At 46.1% G+C, this 20,813-nt stretch overlaps 1 protein-coding gene across 2 annotated transcripts in view; it reads left to right on the top strand.

Annotated features, from left to right (window-relative positions):
- The window catches only part of CCDC69 (coiled-coil domain containing 69), a 39,056-nt gene extending 29,481 nt beyond the window's left edge, over positions 1 to 9,575 (top strand). The window contains exons 8-10 of one of the 2 annotated variants that reach the window (XR_010022633.1): positions 275 to 372; positions 1,316 to 1,601; positions 8,977 to 9,575. Coding sequence is in view for 1 of the 2 variants with exons in the window: in XM_063086376.1 (XP_062942446.1) it covers positions 275 to 372; positions 1,316 to 1,493 (276 nt within the window). In the remaining variant the exon portion in view is untranslated. Of the gene's footprint in view, positions 1 to 274; positions 373 to 1,315 lie in introns of both variants that reach the window. The other variant, XM_063086376.1, reaches the window with a different exon arrangement.
- Positions 9,576 to 20,813: the final 11,238 nt, after the last annotated feature.

Here is a 20,813-nt window from a genome sequence, read left to right as displayed (position 1 = left end):
AGATAAGTCTTATCTTCTGTGAACCGATGGAGATAGGAGATGATAGTGGCCGTATTCTTTTTCTTAACATTTTCCTGTGGCACAATTCAAAGTTGGCAGCCCTTTGTCAACTCCTTAGTTTTATTTTTTTAAATTATCTTCTTGTTCCATGAAAAATAACATCCAGTCTGGAATGAATCAGTGCTTTCAGTGACGACAGATAAGAGGGAGGTAATAGCACACATTGTGCCATGTGAGCTCGGCAGCTTTCTGAGCGTGTTCCAATTTGTTGCAGAAAGAAAAAAATCTGATGTTGGAGGAAAAAATCACAACTCTGCAACAGGAAAATGAGGACCTCCATGTCCGAGGCCGGAACCAGGTGGTTCTGTCAAGGTAGCTGTCGTCCTGCCTCCTTTCCTCCTTCCCCCACTACCATTTTTGCCAAAATCTGCAGTTGCAAAAGTCTCAGAGAAGCCTGGGGAATCGATTGACGGGTGGGCCCAGGGCCTATCTAGGGAGAGTGACTCCTCTTTTGTTGGGAGTCAGGAAACCTGAGGAATCAGCTCTGACTGGAATCCAAAGTCCCAATGCCCTGATTAGTAGCTGGTTGTCTCCATCCTGGCTGAGTGGTCTCTATGGGAAAGTCCGATATGGGAAAGAGGAAACAGGAAACTACAGCTCGGCAGGCCTTAGTGGACTAAATCAGCTCTAAGGGCTTAGTAAATGAGAACCAGTATCATGTGTTAGGTATAATTTATTGAATACATATATTCTCATCTAATCCTTATACAGGTTGAGCATCCCTTATCTGAAATGCTTGGGACCAGAAGTGTTTTGGATTTTGGATTTTTTCAGATTTTTGGAATATTTGCAGATATTTAACTGGTTGAGCATCCCTAATGTGAAAATCCACTGGAGCATTTCCTTTGAACATCATGTCAGAGTTCAAAGAGTTTTGGATTTTGGAGCATTTTGGATTTCAAATTTTGGGGTTAGGGATGCCCAGCCCATAATTATTCTAAGAGATGGGTCCTATTATTATTAATCCCATTCTACAAATAAGGAAACTGAAATTAGTAAGAGTGAATGACTTGTCCAAGATTACACAGCTAAATGGTGGAGCAGAGATTTGGAGCGACCCAGAGCCCACTGCCTGGGAGGCCCTGGCTCCTTGGTCAACAGATTGAACTGCCTCTGGCATGCAGGCACACAGCGAGGGGGCAGCGGCCCCAGAGCAGGCTGGTGGCCCATCTAAGGAAAGCTTCCTGGAGAAACGGGTTGGTCTCCGCGGCAGCTGTTTCTAATAGGCAACACTGGGCTCTGTCTTTACCCACAGGCAGCTCTCAGAAGACGTGCTTCTAGCCCGTGAGGCCCTGGAGAAGGAGTCGCAGTTACGGCGACAGCTCCAGCAGGAGAAGGAGGAGCTGCTGTACCGGGTTCTCGGGGCCAACACCTCCCCTGCCTTCCCCCTGGCCTCCGTCACCCCCACCGAGGTCTCCTTTCTTGCCACATAGGGCACAGGACCCAGGGCTGTTGCAATGCCTGTGGTCACAGCTCCCTCCAAAGACTTTGCAGAGAAGACAGCAGAAGCCTCCGGGTTCTTTTCCCAGGAAGGAATGAGGGTAGGAGTGAGACGGGGAGCCAGGGTGTGTGCCCAGTGAGCTCTGGGGTCTTGGACCATGTGGAATTGCCCACGGGGCATTGGAGGCCCTGAGCAAGAGGCGCCTTCCATTGAGTTGGCCCAGGGAACAAGCAAGAAGAGTCCTTTCCTCCCTCCCCTTCTCCCTGTCCAAATCGAGGAAGTTCTGAGGCTTTTCCCAGCGCCAGCCTGGGCCACTCTGGCCATCTGACAAAGAGGAGCCAACCTCCATTCCCAGTTTGTCAGCTTTGCTGCCGACTCACCAGCTTGTCAGCTTCCTCCTGGGTGCTCCCACTTCTGCCCTGGCCTTTGCTCAGCCTCAGTTTACCCCTGCTCTCAAACGGTTGTGGGGACTGGTCACTGCAGTGTTCCATTCTAGGATTGTCTGAAGAGCAGACATAGGGGTTGCGGGGAAGGTAGACAAACCCTGTGGATGTGACTGGGAAAGATGAGTGGCCGGGAGGGAGTCCCTGAAGGCCCTTGGGGCTGGCAGGGCCAGGCAGCCACCCCAGCCGAGGCATCGCTCCTGGTGCCAGAGTATGGTTAGTAGAGGGGCAATGGCCAGAGCTCTTCTCTTGCCAGGCAAGGCTTCTCCCCTCAGCCCTCCTGGTCCTTCCGTCTCAGTGCCACCTGGGCACAGGGGCCACCTTAGTGGATCTGGGTACACTCAACAGTCAGAGCTGGAACCTCACCCCTATACACACGAGGAAACCGAGGTGGAGAGCGGATCCCACAGAGCCAGGACTAGGACCTTGTCTGTCACCCAGTCTTATCCTGCTGCTTGTCTTGTTCTCCCCAGGCTCTGCAAATGTCAGACCCGTGACTTAATCTTTCTCCTCCTTCCTCTACCTGTCTGCCACTGACTTCCAGCTTCTCTTTTACTCCTCTTTTCCTAAACTCCTTTTTCTACCACCTCTGCTCCATGGCCCCTACAAACCTGGCCCTCAGCTTCCCCATCAGTGAAAAGGGGTGGCTGGAGGAACCAGCTTCAGCAGGCCTGTCCAGCCCTGACAGTCTGTGGATTTCAGATTCTTCTCAGGAAGCTTCAGATCAGCTGGAGACTACAAGAACCCCACCCTGCATAGAGCATTTTCATCAAGGTGCTTCCATATTCCCCTCCCTCCCCTGATCCTCATAAGATCTTTGAAACAGGTTCTGATCCCTCACTAGCAACAGCAAACTGAGATCACAAGAGCTAAAGGGCTGTGCCTGAGGTCCCCCAGCTTCAGCCCCAAGTCCTGGGCTTGCTCGTAGGAAAAGTCTATCTTCATTTTCCATCAATCATTCTATGGTGGCATCATCCCAGACTGCCGTCTTCATTCCCCTGGATATGGTCTCCATCCATTTCTAGGCCTAGAAGTTCATATGTGGCTGTTTCTCCATTTCCCCAGCTGAGCAGGAGAAGAGGTAGGGCTATGCAGCTGCTGAGCTGCTTCTCCAGCTATGGTCAAACAGATTATCTGGGAGCCTTAAGAACAGCTCTGGAGTGAAAGCACACATGTACTTTTTCATGCAAGTTTTTCCAAAGCACATCTAGGATATACTAGTTTGTTGGACATTAATAGGCATGACCCAGAGAAGAAACGGTGGCCAAGCTAAACAGATCTGCAAACCTGCAGGACTTCTCAGAACCTTTAATATGCCAATGGGCATTGCAAATTTCCAAGAAGGGAGCAAAATATCCAGCATTTCCCAAATTACTTTGACCAAGCTTCTGCCCCAACCCCCAATCCCACCCTGCAAGCATTTCAGGCTGCAGAATACACTTTAGAAAGCATCCTTTTAATTGAGAGGTGCAGGGTTGGAGAAGGGGCAAGACTTGGGGAGTGGGGTTTCTCTCACATAGCCTGTGCTGGTTGTGGGAAGAAGATAAACTGGTCGTACCCTCACTCTGGGGCAAACAAGGTATGGAAAGTACAAGAACATGCAGAATCTTATTTACTTGGCCTCTGTGTTTTCTTGGGAGGGGGAGGAGGTGGGTCTTCGCTAAGGCCCGTTGCCAGTGGCAGGGATCTTTGAAGAATAAATCCTGGGGCCCAGATGGCCCACCAGTAGTTCTGGGCTCCCTCTTCAGCTACTGGAGCCCCACTGGCCCTAGCTTTGGCCAAGCCTTGAAGGTGGGGCCTGGGGCCAAGGTGAAGGCTAGACTAAAGGATGTCCTTCAAAATAGGTCGAGGCTTAGAGTGAGGCTGAGGTTAGGCAAGGGGATGAAAACAGTGATGGGACCGCAGAGTGCCAGGGGAGAATGGGAAGGTGCTTTCTTCTCAGAGGTGGGGACTCCTCGGCTATGGAAACACTGAGGATCCCACAGTTACTTCCCTCTGTTTCTACTCATTGCTCCACACCCAGATGCCTGCAGCCAGGGAGGGAGCTAGGAGCAGGTTAGGGAGACATGGCTTTGGGTCACATGGACGTGGGTAGTGGCAGACCCCATGCCCCGAAGGTTGGTGGCCCAGCAGATGTAGACATCAGCCTCCTCGGCCCAGGTCTCTTCCACATACAGGGTGCTCTCTGCCTCCTGCTGTACCTGGCCCTCCTGGCATACCACATCAGCCTGCTCACTAACATAGCGGGGGTCAGCCCAGCTGCAGAGGACAAAAAATAACTGTTCATCAGCTCCCTCAGATGCCATCTCTGACTCAGGCACCAGCAAGTCGGTGAGAGGCACCGTGTATCCTTTCAGGGAAAGGGGAAGTGACTTACTCAAGGTCACACCTTGTCTTGGTGTCAGAGCACCTTAAAGGCCAGGTTCTTTGTGAAAATCTTTGTTTCTCAAGTCTCTGGAGAGAAGCTGTGTCCCCTCCTCTACTCAAGGAGTGTTCCAGAGGTAACTCAACCCAGAGCAGCATTGCCTAATGTGGGTTTTGTGGCCTCTGGTTCTGTAGGATTGTTAATAGGTGCTACCTCCGCAAAATGAGGGGTTGCGGGGGTGGGGATTCCATTATGAAAAATGGGAAACACTGAGTCAAGCAAAGTGAAACTGGGGAGACTCAGGCTCAAGGTTCACCGGGTACTGGCTCAGACTGCCCAAATGCCTGGAGCAAAGTGAAGCTGGAGCATTTGAGTTAAGGGAGAACACAGCACCCTAGCTGGGCTCCACTGGCCTCTCTTTCAAGGCTGCTGAAAATGATGATCTTATCAATAAGTCACAGCTTGCAGAGCACCTTTTTTCCAAGTCCTATACTTTTAAGTGGCCTGTGGCTGGGTGATAGCCCCTCATGGGTCTTTTTGTCCCACTTTTTGCCCTTGACCCTACACAAGGTCAGCCCACTGCTCAGACATTGTCAATGACTCCTAAGAGTCTGGAGGATGATGCTTGGGTTCCTTGGCCCCACACTCCTCTGTGTTCTCAGCAGGTGGCAGTGGTGGGACAGATAGGTCTCTGGGTCCCATCTGTGTATATGACATGTTTATCCTTGCTCTTGCTCCTGCTGCCATGGGCCTAGAAGGCCTTCCACTTACCTAAATCCCACCCTCCAAGGCTCCTATCAAATTCCAGTTCTTCCAGGGAATCCTTTTAAGAATTCCTAAAGTCCCCAGTATTGGTAGTAAACTGCATGGCACGAGTGTTCCCCAGATGTTTGAGTGGATAGCGGTAAGGTTCTTTGAGAAGAAAGAACACCACCGCCACCGCCACCGCCACCACCTCTCCACCACCTTGGGAAGGTCCAGGCCCACAGCAGATGCCCAGGAAACAGTCACAAATGCATTTGGTCCATCTCCCCTCACACACACACACACATAGACCATACAGCCTAAACACTTGCATAAGTCTTCATGTGCTTGGGGCCAATCTGATCTCGGCTTGAATGTCACCTTGGAGATGACTCCCTGACCACTCTATCTTAAGTAGACCCTATCACATTGGCCTGTTTTACTCTCGTTGTAGCACTTGGCATTATCTACATGGTTGTGCTTGTCCATTTCCTACTTCCTCCTTCCTGCTTAGATGAGAAACTTGCAGATAGTGGAAACTGTATCTCTTGATTTATCGTTGTGACCATAGTACCTAGTACAGTGTCTGGCATGTGGTGCATGCTTAGTAATCACCATAGGATAAATTAACAAAGGAACAAATTATACATTCTTATGCAGTAACCTGAGAAGTAGCTCTATTTGACAAATGAGGAAACAGGCCCAGAAAGGGGAAGTGACTTGCACCAGGTTACTAGAATCCAAGTTCATCAGATTTCTGGTCCAGCAGTGGTTCCATTCTGCCATGATCATTTTGTCCCCGAGACTAATCCCTCACTCCTACCTCCTGCCCCAACACACCACCACCACATACGCATGTACACACAGTTGCCTCTTACCTGCTGCTTACCTTCTGCTCTGAATATTCCCAGCTAAAGTCCACAGCAATCTCTGGCTCACCCAGAACTGTGCAGGTCACACTGAAGTTCTTGCCTAGTTGAACCAATGTCGCTGAAGCTTGGATGGCAGGTTTGGGGGAGAAAGATAGGTCTGCCATGGATAAGAGGGGTGAGAAGATGGGGACAAACACGTCGAGTTGATTGTTAGAATGGCTGAATTGCTGGCAGGCAGATGGAAAGATGGATGAATGGAATTAATGGATGGGATGGTTAAATTGATAGAGGATAAATGGTTGAGGTGGTTGAGTTTGTAGAGAATATGTGGATGGATACAAAGAATTAATGGAGGATGGGTGGATGGTGGAATGACTGGCCTGTTGGAAGATAAAATGGTTCACCTGAGGGATGGATGAATGGAATACTCGATTGAGAATATGTGGATGGATAGAAAGGCTGAACTGATGCAGGCTAGCTGACAGCTAGGCTGGCTGTCTAGACAAAATGGTTGACTACATGGTGTGTTGTTGAAAGCTGCTTGGTTGGTAGAGCTCCATAATCCACAGACCTCAAACCTGAGGTTCTCAGAGGAGGTATCTCTCCCCATTTCCTTCCCTTCCCTGCCCACCCAGAGCCCTAGGTCCACCCACAGTTGATGTAGATTAGCATGTGCTTGGTAGATATTTGCCTCATGCCGCCTAGACTGCCAAGCAGAAGAGGGAGCCAGACAAGGAAGCTTGGGGCCAGTGATGGTGAAGCACTTCTTCACATGAGAGGAGATGTCCATCCCATCCACTGCGACCTCCACAGGGGGAACTCCTGGTACAGTGTCACCTGGGCCAGGGTGTTGGTCACCTGGCAGGGAAGAAGGGCTGGCTGATGTGTGAATAACTGTAACACCTCACAGTAATTCTCCATAGGGACAAAGAGCTCCTCTAGGTCTGGCAATGAGAGAGAGAAAAATAAGCGTGGGACAGATTTGTTGCTTCCCAATGCTCTACTGCTGCCCAGGAACATGAGGTCCCTCGTGGGGACCTGAAATCTCCCTTTCTCTCGCCATCCCCATTCTCCATGCTGTTTCCTCTCATAAGGGGTCCTGGTCTAAGGATGCTGAAGACAAGCTTACTAGTTCCGGCTCTGTCGCTAGCTTGCTGTGTCTTAAATCTGTCCCTCTCTGGTCTTTATCATGTATGATGAGTGATTTTAGACTGCTTGGTCTCTGAGGGCCGTTCTATGTGAAAAATATTATAGAAAACACTGAACTTGAAGTCAAGGTTCCGGTTTGATTCCCAGTCCTGCCACCCACTGGATCTCAGGCAACTCACTTCTTCCTCTGAGCCTTGGTTCCTCTCATATGTCCAGTGGGAGCAACAATCCCATTCTGGCCTACTTTGCAGAGCTGATAAGAAGCAAATGAGATACTGGATATGAGGCACCAGGCCCATCGGAAGCTAACCTTCATCAAACTCTTTCAAGGTACTTTTAACAACACAGTCTCAGGTCAGGTTCTTGGGTGCACAATGGTTCAATGAACAGGAATTATCTGGGGACCAGCTTTCTAGAGCAGTGCCGTCCAATAGAACTTTCTGTGATGATTGAAATATTCTGTATTTGTGGCTAGACACTGTGACTACTCAATTCTCCATGGAATTAGACATACAATCCTAGAATGTCACCAGAAGGATCTTGGAGATCCTTTCATAGGTGGGCCTAAAGAGAAAGCTTTAAGAGAGTTATGTCTGGAGGACTTTCCCCAATGTAGGTTCTTGGAGAACCTGACTCTAGGGTACAGGTGAAGAAAAGGAAGGTCTTTCCCTGGTGGTCCTTACCTTCCACGAACGCACCATCCTGGCAGTGTCAAGCACAGCAGCTGTATTCCCCAATGTCCTCGCCCATGGAGTTCACCAGTAGTAGTGCTTGACTCTGAAACACAGTCACTTGGGCGGGCAGAGCAGGAGATGGGGATGGCCAGAGACACCTAGTGGACAGCACTAGGTCTGCTGACAATCCTGCTCCCCATCTCTGACTTTCAACTCTATCCATCCAGTCTTCCCCTTTTTCCCCAATTGAGCCGTTAGGATTTATGTTGGCCCTACCCACAGTTTCTGATTGGCTCGCTTAACCCCATACTTCATGCCACCTTCTAATTGGTCCATCTGCTCCCCATTGGCCTCACCCACACTTTGCAAGTGGAATCCCCCAAACTCCTTTGTGCTACTTGTCACCTTTCTTGCATCCCTTTGTTCAGGGCAGCAAGTGCCCTCTAAGCACCTCTGCTTGCTGAAGGAGGCAGAGCCCCAGGAAATCCCATTCTAAGAGGCTAAAGTGAGAGAGGGTAGACAAATCTTCTGGGACCATTTTTATATCCCAGCGTCTGCCTGATTTTCTTCTTGACTGGGATGAGAAATGCTGGTCAATTTTGTTTTATTTCTGGCTTCCCTATGATGGCGTCTCTGGCAGAAGGGTGGCCTCCAACCTGACTTCCAAGCACAGATAGGTGGAACAGTCAGCCTCTTTTGTCTTGCCATCATCACCATTTGCTTACAGGCACTACTTGCTCCCCCCCAGCATTGAGCAGCTCAGGAGTATGGGAAGCCTTGTCTCCCATTCTGTTAAACCACTCTGCATCTGACGGGTCTCGTGGGCCCATCTTACTGTTTCTTTTAGGTGCCTCCTATTATACATAAGGGGATGCCCAGTGTGGGTTCTGAGCCATTTTAATCCCCATAAAAACTGTTGTTAATGTGCTTGTGTTCACATTAACCCTGCTCATGCACATCCTGTGACCTACCCAACTCTGACACATTCAGGCTTTCCAGAGAGTTCCTCCACCATATAACTCAGGAGCCCCTCGCCCGCCTCCCCCAGGTACACAGGCACCCTCCAGCAGACCACCTTCCCCAGGCACTGCAGCTCCAGGGGCACCCCAGCCCAGAGGCTGAAAGAGTCCCCCACCTTCTGGAATCGTCGCCTCCCTAACACCTGGGTCAGGAGGGAAGGGCGTGGGGGGCTTGAGGCTGCAGTCTCCAGGGGGGTCTTTATCTGCAGGGACTTCTGGCTGCTGTCTGATTTGGGCCACCTTCTGCCTGGTGCTCCTGATGGCTTCACCTCACTGGGGCTGTCTGCTTTGAGGCCTGTCTTCTCCTGAGCCTTCTGCTGTGCTCCCGGATCTCAGCTGCAGAGAAGACGGGGCGGGGTCTGGGCTCACCAACCTTCACCAATCACCTTGAATTCTGACCTTTCCTCATCCCAGCAATTGACAGAACCTCAGAGTTCTGTCACCTTTTACATTTACTACTACTACACAAGTAATTCTCAGTCAGAGAAAAATTATAAAATGCACACAAACCAAGGAAAAGAATTAAATTTGCCCCAAAGCTTAGTATCCATCAATAACCACTGTCAATATTTTGAAACATATTTTTCTAAGGTTTTTTAATGCAAATATTTTAAGTATGTTTTAAAATAAAATAGAACAATATAATACAATGTATTTTTAGTAATCTCCATTTTTACTGAGGAATATGTGATTATTATTCTATGTCAACAAACAGGTGCACCAACATTTTAAATGACTTGCAGAGTAGTTAATGATAGAGATGTATCATGATTTATTTCCTCATTGGTGGGTTTTAGGTTGTTCCACATTCTCAGCCAAAATAAACAACTCTGAAATAAATATCTTGTGCATGTAACTTTGAACAGATTGCTTCTTTATAGTGAATTCCTTAGACATGGAACTGCTGGTGGGCTATGAAAGGGACCTTACACATTATCTTAGCCAAGCTTCTACCAATATTTCAAAACCTAGAACTTGCTCCAAAAGAGGTCACTTAACTTGAGGTTGGATGTCTAGCAATGGAGATCTCAGCACTTAATGTCAATAGCTACCACTGATGGAGCCTACCGTATTTCTGGAACAGCACTAGCTCCTTTTTATACATTTTCTTATTTCATCCTCTTAATGACTGCAAAATAAGTATTATTCTGATGTTACGGGTGAGCAACTTGAGGCTCACTTACACAGGTTAACTTTCCCAAGGTACTATGCCAAGGTGTAGGAGTCCCAGAACTCCATCCCAGGTCGGCCTGACTCCAAAGCCAATGGTAATTCCACTAGGAGACTATCTTGGTGCAGAATGGCTCTGGCTGCTAGAAAGCCCTTTCAAGTATTGACCCACTATCCCCAACTCGTACCCACTGATCTCATTTTTCTTCCCTCATTCCACGTGCCTCCCTGCCACCTTAGCCCCAAATCTTCTCTTCTTACGGAGAAAGTTGCACAATTGGTACCAAGTCCTGCAGCTATTTCTTTTCCTTCCTAATAGTTCCAAGATGTATTTTTTCTCTCCATCATCATTGCTAATAAGACTCAGTCCAAGCCCCGATCAGATCACATATGAGCTATTACAGTAGTCCCCAACTAGTCATCTGGTCTCTAATCTGTCTTATACACAATATTAGATACATCTTCTTAAACTGCCATATTAAGACCAGTTACAAAATCCTTGGGCTACCCCAAGGTTGGTGGGGATGGCAGGGATTGATTGGGGCAGGGGGATTGGTAATAGAAATGGTCCCAATGGAGTTTAGCAACTGTTCTTGATGGCCCAAACCACCATCACCAATGTATGCAGGTACCCAATTGGCAAAAACAAAATAACAAAATCAAGGAGCCCAGACCACTGTTTTCAAACTGAAGTCCTCTGGTTTTCACAAATCAAAAGGTCTCCCTAGAATCTCTGGTGGGGACCTCTATCCTGGGAGCCATGCCAGGCCTTTGAGAAAAAGAGAGTCATAATGGCTTGGGGAAGTTTTGCTAGTTTGAGGAAAATTCTCAGTCTCTCACATGGGGAGAGCGCTTAGTAGTTCATGGAGACCTTTCCCACCCACATTCTGGTTTAATCCTTACCACAGCCCCAAAAGGGCACTCAGCAAGCATTATTTACCCGCTTTCTGCAGGTCGAGAAACTAAGCCTCCAAGAACAGCTGGACTCATATTAATGAGGTGACCCAGAACACTGAAATCTGGCATCTAAAAGCAAAGGTTCTCTAAGGAGGTAGCCAGGCAACTCCAGAGAAGGGATAGTGAGCCTACGTGATTGGATGAAATGTGGGTTTAGAGCCAGGGGTGCTGGGCTTTGAATCTCTGCTCTGCTGCAAACTAGCTGTATGATTTTGGCCAAGTCATTCAATGGCCTTGACCCATGATCTTCACTGAGAAAAAGAACAAGAACACTTCCCTTGCGGGACAATTATGGGTATTAAATGAGATAATGTATGCAAAGTACTTAGCACAGAGCCTGACAAGTAATAGAAGCTCAGTAGTTGTCATCATAAATAGTGTATTCGTTTCTTATTGCTGCTGTAACAAGTTACCACAAACTTAGTGACTAAAACAACACAAATCTACTGTCTTACAGTTTTGGAGGTAAGATGTCTGAAATGGGTCTCACCTGGCTAAAATCAAGGTGTCAGCAGGGCTGCATTTCTTCTGGAAGCTCTTGGAAAATCTGTTTCCTTACCTTTTCCACCTAGAGGACACCCAAATTCCCTGGCATATGGCCCCATTTCTCTGTCTTCAAAGCCAGTGATGTTGGACCAAGTCTTTATGCTGCCATCTCTGTGGTTCTCTCTCCTGAGTCCCTTTTCCATGTTAAGGACTCTTGTGATTATATCAGGCCCACCTCAATGAACAACCCAGCATGCATTCCCTATTTTAAGGTTGATTAGTAACCTCAATTCTATCTTCAACCTTTACTCCTCTTTGCCATGTAAGGTTCTGAGGCTTAGGATGTGGACATCTTTGAGGAGCCATAATTCTGCCTGCCACAAAGAGTATATTTTTAAAAATTCAAATATAAAGCTAGTGCTTTAATAGCCAAACCTTCATGGATAGAGGCCTTCCATGAAGAAGAAGCAAGCCAATCAGAGGGCAGGAGAAGAGCGGGGCTCAGAGCACCTGCTGGCTTTTTGATTGCCCTAATGGAGAGGCTGTTGAGCAGGTGGCAGAGGAAGTCTCTAGATTCTGGCCACCTTCCTGTCTGAATCTGAAGTTGAAATCCAATCAAGGGCTGCGTTAGAGTGGCTTTCAGAGCTGGGTCTGTGCTGGCCCGATTCTAACAGGACCCACAGCAAGCCCTGATTGCAGGGTGGATGCAAATATATCTTCATTAGCAGAGGCTCCACCTCCTGGGACTGAGTGGCTACTAGGTTTTGGGGAAGTGGCTCTTGGGGGCCACCACAAGATGTCTACAGCTTTGGAGCTCTTGGTTTGCTAAGTCACCTAGTCAAACTTGTTTAATTTCAGAGTCCGATGACGATGACAACTATGATCGTGGCTAAAAATGAGGACCCATGCACTATGCAAAGTGCTTTCCATGCATTATCTTCTTTAATGCTCCCAAAGCCCTACCAGGAAGCTTTTGCTGACATCTCCATTTTATAGATGAGGAAACTGAGTGTCATATAAGTTATGCAGTGTGCCCAAAGCTACCAAATTAGAGGAATCCCGTCTGATGCTACCTCTTTATTTGGTTCATTTTGCTGTCTCCAGGTCTCAGTGTTCTCATCTGTAAACTGAAGAGTCTGTACTAAACCAGAGATTTTCAAGTTTAAAATCAAACCAATCACTACATAGATTACAGATAACAGTATCCTTCCTTGAAATACCAAAAAGCCAATGTTAAAAAAGAAATGAGGATTGTTCTGGTTGAAGAGGGTGGGAACTGCAGACCCAGCCATCCAGCTTCTCAATTTCCACCCGCCTCCCTCCCACCCACCTCCAGTCCCCACCACCCTCCAGGGCAGACAGGAGGGCAGTAGTATTCCTCAGAACATAGTTTTAAATCTCTGGACTAGATGAGCTCTCAGGGCTTCTTTTCACTGTTCATGTTTTATATGTCTAAGATCACCTCACCTCCAGTATCCCCCATTCTCAAACTCCTCCTTCAAATAAAACTGCCAGTCTCAACCATCAGCCCTTCGATAAACAGCTGCTTTTTTACTATGAAGGTGCCTGCCGTTTCCCTTCCATGTGAGGCTCCTTTAGGAGCATTCCGCCCCACCCCACCGCACCCCCTGCCTCCCCTGGCTGGCCAGGACAGGATCCAAACCTGTGACCTTGGTGTTATAAGACTGTGCTCTAGCCTACTGAGCTAACCAGCCAGCCTCCTAAGGAGCATTTAACAACACTAAGTGGGAATGTTGTCCATAGCTAGACAGTATCTAAGAGAGGAAATCTGGGAAGACAACATCTCTCTAAATCTGTTCCAAGCACAGCCATGCTTTAGCAGAGATTCTTATAGCTCCAACAGCTTCCTGGGATGGCTAGAAGCTGAGAAATGGAGGTGATACCTCTCTGGACTTTGGCCTCTCCTAGGGAACTGTCAAGTTCTGGGCTACAAATCCTTCAGGCCCTGCCCCTGATGGAGCCCTAAAACTCTTGATCTTTGTGAGCAAAATTATAGGCTCTTAGAGCCAAAGAACCTAGGAGTAAACATTCAGACTCTTAGGATTATATAGTCTTAGTATGATGGACTCAGGGTCTTTAAAACTAAAAAAATATTGCTACCACATATTGAGTGTTTATATGCTAGGCTCCAGGCTAAACATTTATATACCTTACATAATTTTTAAAATCACCCTTTACTTTTGAGATTATTGTCATCCCGATTATACTCTGAGTCTTAGAGACTTAGTCTTGCTAAATCTTTCCAGTTAGTGAAGGGGCCAGGATTTGTTCTACCAGATTTCAGAGTTCCATATTCTCTAAACCACAACATGAGTCCCAGATTGCTGAACTTAAAATGACAGCCTCTGACTTTCAGATCAGAGAGGAAAAGGCATGGAAATGCACACATCCTTCTTTGTCATTGTACAGATAGGAAACTGAGCTCAGAGAGGGGAGGGGACCTGGCCAAAGCAGCATAGACAGAGAGTAAAGGAGCTGAGCTTAGAACTCAGCCTCCTGACACCAGGTTCCTGGGCTCATGACCCTTCCCTCTGCTGTCAACAGGTATTCTGGGGAAAGGAAAAGACAAGGAGTCTCAGGACATCATAGGGGAGTAGAAAGATTTGCTGAGATGGAAGGAAATGTCCATACCTGACATGACACAGAGGAGCAGGCAACAGGCCAGGCACAGAGGGCTCTGGTGTCCATGGGGCAGCGACCTGCAGCTGGATGCAGATGTGGCAGCCAGGAATGCAGGAGAGGCTGTGGGGGCTGCAAGGTGTGAGCAGGGAAGTGGCCAGGGACCCCTGGGAGTGGGAGGGGAGGTGTCCTAATTTCAAAGGCAAATCAAGGTCCTGAGTCCTGGCTTCTCCAGGACTCCAAACAAAATGCCTTTCTCTGGGCTCTCCCCATCAAGGTGAATGGAGTATACAGAGCCCTGCTCAGGAAAAAACAATCCTGCAGCCAGGCAAGGAAGTTCCTCAAGGAAGACAGGTTGGGACACAGCTGGAGGGGCCATTGAAGGTCATAGGAGAGTCGGGGGGGGCCTGAAGGACAGAAATATTTGAGGACAAAATTGGTGAGTGTGGTTAGAAAGGAGGTGAGCCTTAAACCTAGGGTGGCTGCTGCCTGTGGGCCACATCTGGCTGGCTCTTTGCTTTTTCATAGCTCGTGAGCTAAGAATGGTTTTAACCTTTTTAAATGGTTGGGAAAAAAATATTTAGTAAAAAGTGAAAGTTATATAAAATTCAAATTTCAGTGTCTATAAATAACGTTTTACTGGAACACAGCCACACTCATTCTTGTACGTGTTGTCTATGGCTGCTTTTGACCTACAGCAGCAGATGAAATCATTGTGACAGAGACCGTGTGGCCCAACAAGCCTAAAATATTTACTGTCCAGCTCTTGCACTGAAGGATGGTATTTCTAAAACATAATTTAACTTAAACAAATAATATATAAATAAAATTTACTCTAAAGAAAATACAGATAAAGTTTAAGTTCCACTCAACAAATCCATTCATTTCCCCACTCATCCCTCCCCTTTCCTCAGAGGTCATTGCCTTGGCGTGTGTCAGACCTTTTTCTGCATTTATATACACATGTGTGTATCCATAGAGACATATAGTATTATTTCATGAGTTCTTTTCTTTCTTTTTTTTTTTTTCTGCAAATGATTTACACTGTACATATTTTTCTTAAACTTTCTTTTTTTCACTCAACAATGTGCTTTGGTGCACTGTGCAGACATAGCTTTATTTTCCCCATACCAGCCAGCTGCCAAAAAAAAAAAAAAAAGTCTCACCTTTACTCTTTTTTAAGTGCTACGTAGTATTTCATGGTTTGACTCTACCACAGTTTATCAATTTTCCTGCTAAAAGGAATTTAGGTTGTTTCAGTTCTTTGCTATTGGAAACAATGCTGCAATGAGTAGGAAATTTCAAGGTTCAAATAGTTACATTTTCCTTGAACAAAATGTCTGTTCAGTGAAAGAATGCTATTCAACCCAGACATGTCACCAAGTGTTTTTTCCCTCCTGTGTGTTTCAGACCCACTAAGTAGACACCACAGGGCAAATCCCTCCAAATGTAGCCATAAGCCTACTGCTGTCCTGCAGAGTTTTGTCTGCATCCTAACTACTGTTTGTAGCCATTAGAAACTCTCCCAGGTTCTAGCTGACAGGATTCCCTCTGTATAAAATCAGTGGGCGGTCCAGGAAGGAGGGAGGAAGGGTGGCGGGGGGTGGGGGGGTGGGGGGGTGGAAAGCAGCAGAGAACGGGGAGTGGAGGAGTTTGGGCTCCAGTTCCTGCTTCGCCCCTTGCTGTGTGACCCCATGCAGCCTCTTCTCCTGGGGCCTGTTTCCCCATCTGTTCAAGGGGGTGTTGGACACCAAGAGCTCTGGCCTTCCAGGACTCTCACATTGTCTTTTGCAGCAGTGATGTCCACTGAAAAGGAAGGAAAGGGCTCTGAGAGGTGATAGTTTAGCTTCCAGCCTCACAGTGGGAGGTGCTGAGAGCTTGGTAGGTCACCACTTTGAACCCAAGTTCTAGCTGACAGTTTCCCAGGGGAGAGATTTCACAAGGAGAGTATCTGTGCATCCCAGGTAACGGTCATGCAGGACCTACCCAAGGCCCTCGAGAATGCCCTGTTGTGCCCTTGAGCCCAAGTCCTGGGTCTAGACTGCAGGCTGTTATATGCTCTCAGAGCACTTATCACAGTTTGTAATTTTATGATAATGTTGTGATTATGTTATGAATGTCCATCTCTGGCCTCCTAGGATGTAAGCCCTCTGAAAGCTGGGGTCAGGTCTACTTTTTTCACACTTTGTCCCCAGTGCCTCAGCACAGTGCCTGGCACTTTGTGGGCACTGGACACATATTTTCTGAATGAAGAGCTGCTCCAAGCTGGTTTCAATAGCAAAGACATAGGTCAGCCTTGTCTTCTAATCCAAGGGCTCCCAAAGAGGCAGATAATGGAGGAGCAGGGAACAGAGGGGGCAGGGCACAAACGGTCCAGGCAACATCATTTAATTGGAAAAGTCACTCCCTTTCTAGGTGTCAACCACTTCCCCCCAGAGCAGGGAGTGGGAAGTGTCTGCAATAAAAGACCTTGGTAATAAGTATTCATGGAATCTTTGAATTGTAAAATTCATTTATTCATTTATTTTTTGTTGATCTAGTATTTATTGAGCGTCTACTTTACCAAGCAATGGAGATATGAAGAAGATAGGCATTAACCAAAATTGCAAATAAAAATACAATTACAGATAGGAATCTGTGTAATGATGGGAAAGAATAGGAATCTAAGAAAGGCAATGGGAAGGAGGGTATAAAGTGCTTAAAAGGATGGATTAGGAAGGAATTTCTGAGAAGTGCTATTTAAGGTGAAACCCACAGTGAGAGCTAGTAAGAGCCGGTTGGGCAAGCTTCTTTCAGGCTTGGAAGAACTTTCACTTCATGCGAAGGGAATAACTCCCGCAAATGGAATCTTTAAATAGAATTTTGAGTGAGTCGTGAAATCTTGGAATCCCAGAAAGGGGATCTCAGAGTCATAAAATCTTAATCTCATAGAATCTCGAAACACAGACTCTTCAACTAGTAAATGGAATCTTAGAACGTCAGAGACCCAGAGTCTTTCCATGTGAGAACAAAGGGAATTTTAAGAGATAATTCATTTCCATACCCTCTTTCTTATTGTACAGATAGAAACAAACAAAACTGAAGTGCAAAGGCACAGAACCAGCCAGAACGAGCTCTCACCTTTTATTATGAATAGAACAAGACTTTATCCATTTAATTAATAGTAATAGCAATGCTTATATTTATTCTCATTACTATTCACTAGTTGCTCTAAATGATTTATATGATAGTATTGGTGAATTCCAACGATAATCTTGTAAAGTAGATGCTTTTTCTTTTTACTGAATCATAATTGATTATACATATTTTGGGGATTCAATGTTGACATATGTTGATACTTTTATAATACCCATGTATCACAACTGAGAAAACAGAAACTCAAGCAAAAAATAAATAAATGGTTCACGATCACTCAGCTACAATGTGGTGGAATCAAAAGTCCAGAGACTTGTTGTTTATTTTCTTTTTAATTTAAAGACTGTGCTGTAAAGCACTGTGCTACCCTGCTATTCCTAATTACAGCTGCTTTTGGGCCTACCCTTCTCACAGTGACCCTGCCTTCCTGGAATTTTATCCTTGGGGGTCAAGGTAAACTCTAGAAATGGAACTCTGCCTGAAAGATAGGTAACACACTCACACATGCAAAGAAGCCTTCAGAAGACCTAAAAGTGCTATTAAACCTAAAGCGATGAGTTTGTTTAAGGGATCCAAGAGACAGCTTGGAACCGTCTGGGATTACGACTCAGAAACCTGAGTTCCAGCCAGAGTTCAGGCACTAAGTAGCTGTTATCCAGGGCAAGTCGTGGAACCTCCTTGGGGCTCAGGTTCCACATCTTTTAGATGGGATTATAGCGCCTGCTCAGTCTACCTCAATTGTGAAGAGATAATGATGTAAACCTGTTTCCTGACTGATGAGATATATGTAATGATTCTAAAATGGAATGGTTTTCTTTCAACCTTTCACGCAAGAGTGTGAACTGATTTCCTCTCAATGAAGGACAACTTGGGAATATTTATCAAAAAATATTCATTACTATTTTATGGGGAATCCAAGTTTTAGAAAAAATCTCAGAGCCATTTTGAAAAAAAATAGAAACAAACACAAATGTCCAAAAATAGGTAATTAGATAAATAAATTGTACTACTAGCAAATAATGGAATTTGATGTGGTTACTTAAAATGCCTTGTAGAAGAATATTTAATCACATAGAAAGACGTTCAGAATAAATTAATTTTTTTAAAAAGATAAATTATTTGCAATATATTTCAATTTTTTGTAAATAAATGAATCATGTGTGGCACGTAAGTGCTCCATAAATGTTGCTCCTACTACTATTCTTGTTGTTTTTATTGTTATGTAATAAAAGAATGATATGTTAGCATAGTGTTAATGTAGGCTATCTTCAGATGGTAGGATTACGGCTTTTTCATCTTTTGATTATCTACAATGATCACCTATTATTTTTACAATAAGAAAATCAAACAAAAATCCTGAGAAAAGTGCTTGTAAGATTTTTAAACCTGTCTTTGGTATGCACACTGCTTTTCTATCTCCCCACCTTCTGTGTGACCTTTCTGCCCAAAACTAAGTGCCCTCACATTGCTGAGACCCCCATACCAGGAAATAATCTGCTTCATGCCAAGTGGTTAGAAACTCTTTATTCTTTCTCCCAAGCACAGAAGCAATCCTCAACTCTTATGGATGGAATGCCAAGCACTAGAGAGGCCTTAAGGGGAGTTGTTCTGGAGGAAGGGGGTCTTCCAGGTAGTCATTTGAACAGTAACTCTCGGGGCTTCTTCCTCTAGCAAACTTAAAGTGAGACCCATCTCTGAAAGGCACCATGCTGCACACCCTCTGATGGAGTTTGGATGTGTTGTCCCCTCCAAAACTCATGTGGAAATTTGACCTCCAATGTGGCAGTGTTGGAAACTGATTGAGTCATTGGGGTGGATCCCTCATTGGGGTGGATCCCTCATGAATGTATTAATGCTCTCCCTGGGGGAGGGAGGATTAATGAGTGAGTTCTCGCTCTATTAGTTCCCGTGAGAGCTGATTGTTTAAAGGACCCTGGCACCTTCTCTCTCTCTCTCTCTCTCTCTCTCTCTCTCCCCCCTCCCCCTCCCCCTCTCTTTCTTTCCCCCCTCTCTCTCCCCCCTCTCCCCTCCCTCTCTCTCTCCCTCTCCCCTTCCCTCTGTCCTCTCTCTCTCTCTCTCTCTTCCTCTCTTACCTACCAGCTGCCTGCCGCTTTTCTGCCATGAGTAGAAGCAGCCTAAGACACATGCAGCTGTCCCAGAATTGTAAGCTAAATAAACCTCTTTCCTTTATACATTACCCAGTCTCAGGTATTTCTGTTATAGCAACACAAAACGGACTAAAACACCCTCTCCTGATGGAGGCCAGGCAGAACTGGAACTTGCCAGCAGGTGACAGTATCTGACCATTTCCAGCTTCCCCAGAGGGCAGCTTGGAGATATTGAACTTTGTTCTCCAATAATGAGAGAAACTACAGCCCAAAAAAGGGCTGAAAGTGAGAAAATCTGGAATCCCAGTCCATTGTCCCGGCCCAAATCACAGCATCAAGCTATCTCCCTTACACACACCTCTGGATGGGCCACTTCACAGAGGAAGGGGCCTGGGACAGGGTCAAAAAGATGAAGACATGTTAACGTGTTCCCATCCTTTGTTTGCTTCCTTACAGGCTTTGTTTCCACCAGGCTTGTTCGCTACCCCACAGCTCCTGGAGGTTTAGGTTGTTTCCTTTTCTGCACTTAAAAAATATAGCATTGGACCTAAAGCTTTCTCTGTATTTCAAATTATTTTTATAGGATTGATTCCCAGATGTGAGATGATGAGCTCAAAGAGATTGAGCAGAAGTATTAGCATTTATTCCTACTCACTGCTGCAGCTCAGGAATTAATGTCCTGGGCTCTGCAGTCAAGAGAACCTGGCTTTCAATCCTGCCTCAGTCACTTGGACTGACCTTGAGCAAAGGCCATAATTTCTCTGAATTCCAGTTACATTTACTGCAAATTAAGAATACTAATAACCTCTACTAATAATTCTCTCCAAATATCACCCCTATAATTCTCTCCTCTCTCTTCTGCATCAACTTTTCACTCTCTGTCAGATCGTTCCCATCAGCAAACAAATACGCTATTATGCTTCAGTCTTTAAAAAAAATCAAACAAAAACCCTTCTCTTCACACCAGTTACCCTGCCAGACAATGCCCCATTTCCTTGCCGGCCTTTACAGCAAAACTCCTGGAATAAGTAGTTTACACCAGTTATCTTAAGCCAGTTCCTACCAGGCCGATACCTTCAGCACTGCTTCCATCTACTCTGCTGTTCACTGTAGGAGAAATGTTGACCATGTTGGTAAATCCAATGATGGGCTCTCAGGCCTTGTCCTACTTCTCCAAAAAGAAGCAATAACAGAACTGATCACTCCCTCCCCGAAGCTCCTTTCTCACATGCCTTCCTCACTCTCCCGAGGGATTTCTTCCCATCTCACTGCAAGCTCTTTCCCAGTTACCTTTGCTGAAACCTTCTCTTCTCCCCAACTCTTAACACAAGAGTGTCTCAGACTTGGTCCTTAGTGCTCTTCTCCCTTGAGGATCTCATCTCCTGAACTCCAGACTTGTCCATCCAATTTCCAATTTGACATCTTCTCTTGGATGGCCAGTAGAAATCTAAACAAATTGGTAAAAAAATGAACTCCTGATCTTTTTCCCATTCCACCCCAAATATCGCTTTTTCTGCACACTTGCTCATCTCATTTGATGGTAACTCCAT

This window comes from Cynocephalus volans, chromosome 2, assembly GCF_027409185.1.
Source record: "Cynocephalus volans isolate mCynVol1 chromosome 2, mCynVol1.pri, whole genome shotgun sequence".
In the NCBI taxonomy this organism is placed as follows: domain Eukaryota; kingdom Metazoa; phylum Chordata; class Mammalia; order Dermoptera; family Cynocephalidae; genus Cynocephalus; species Cynocephalus volans.
The sequence above is the reverse complement of the archived record's forward strand: the minus strand, read 5'-3'. Positions and strand labels throughout refer to the sequence as shown.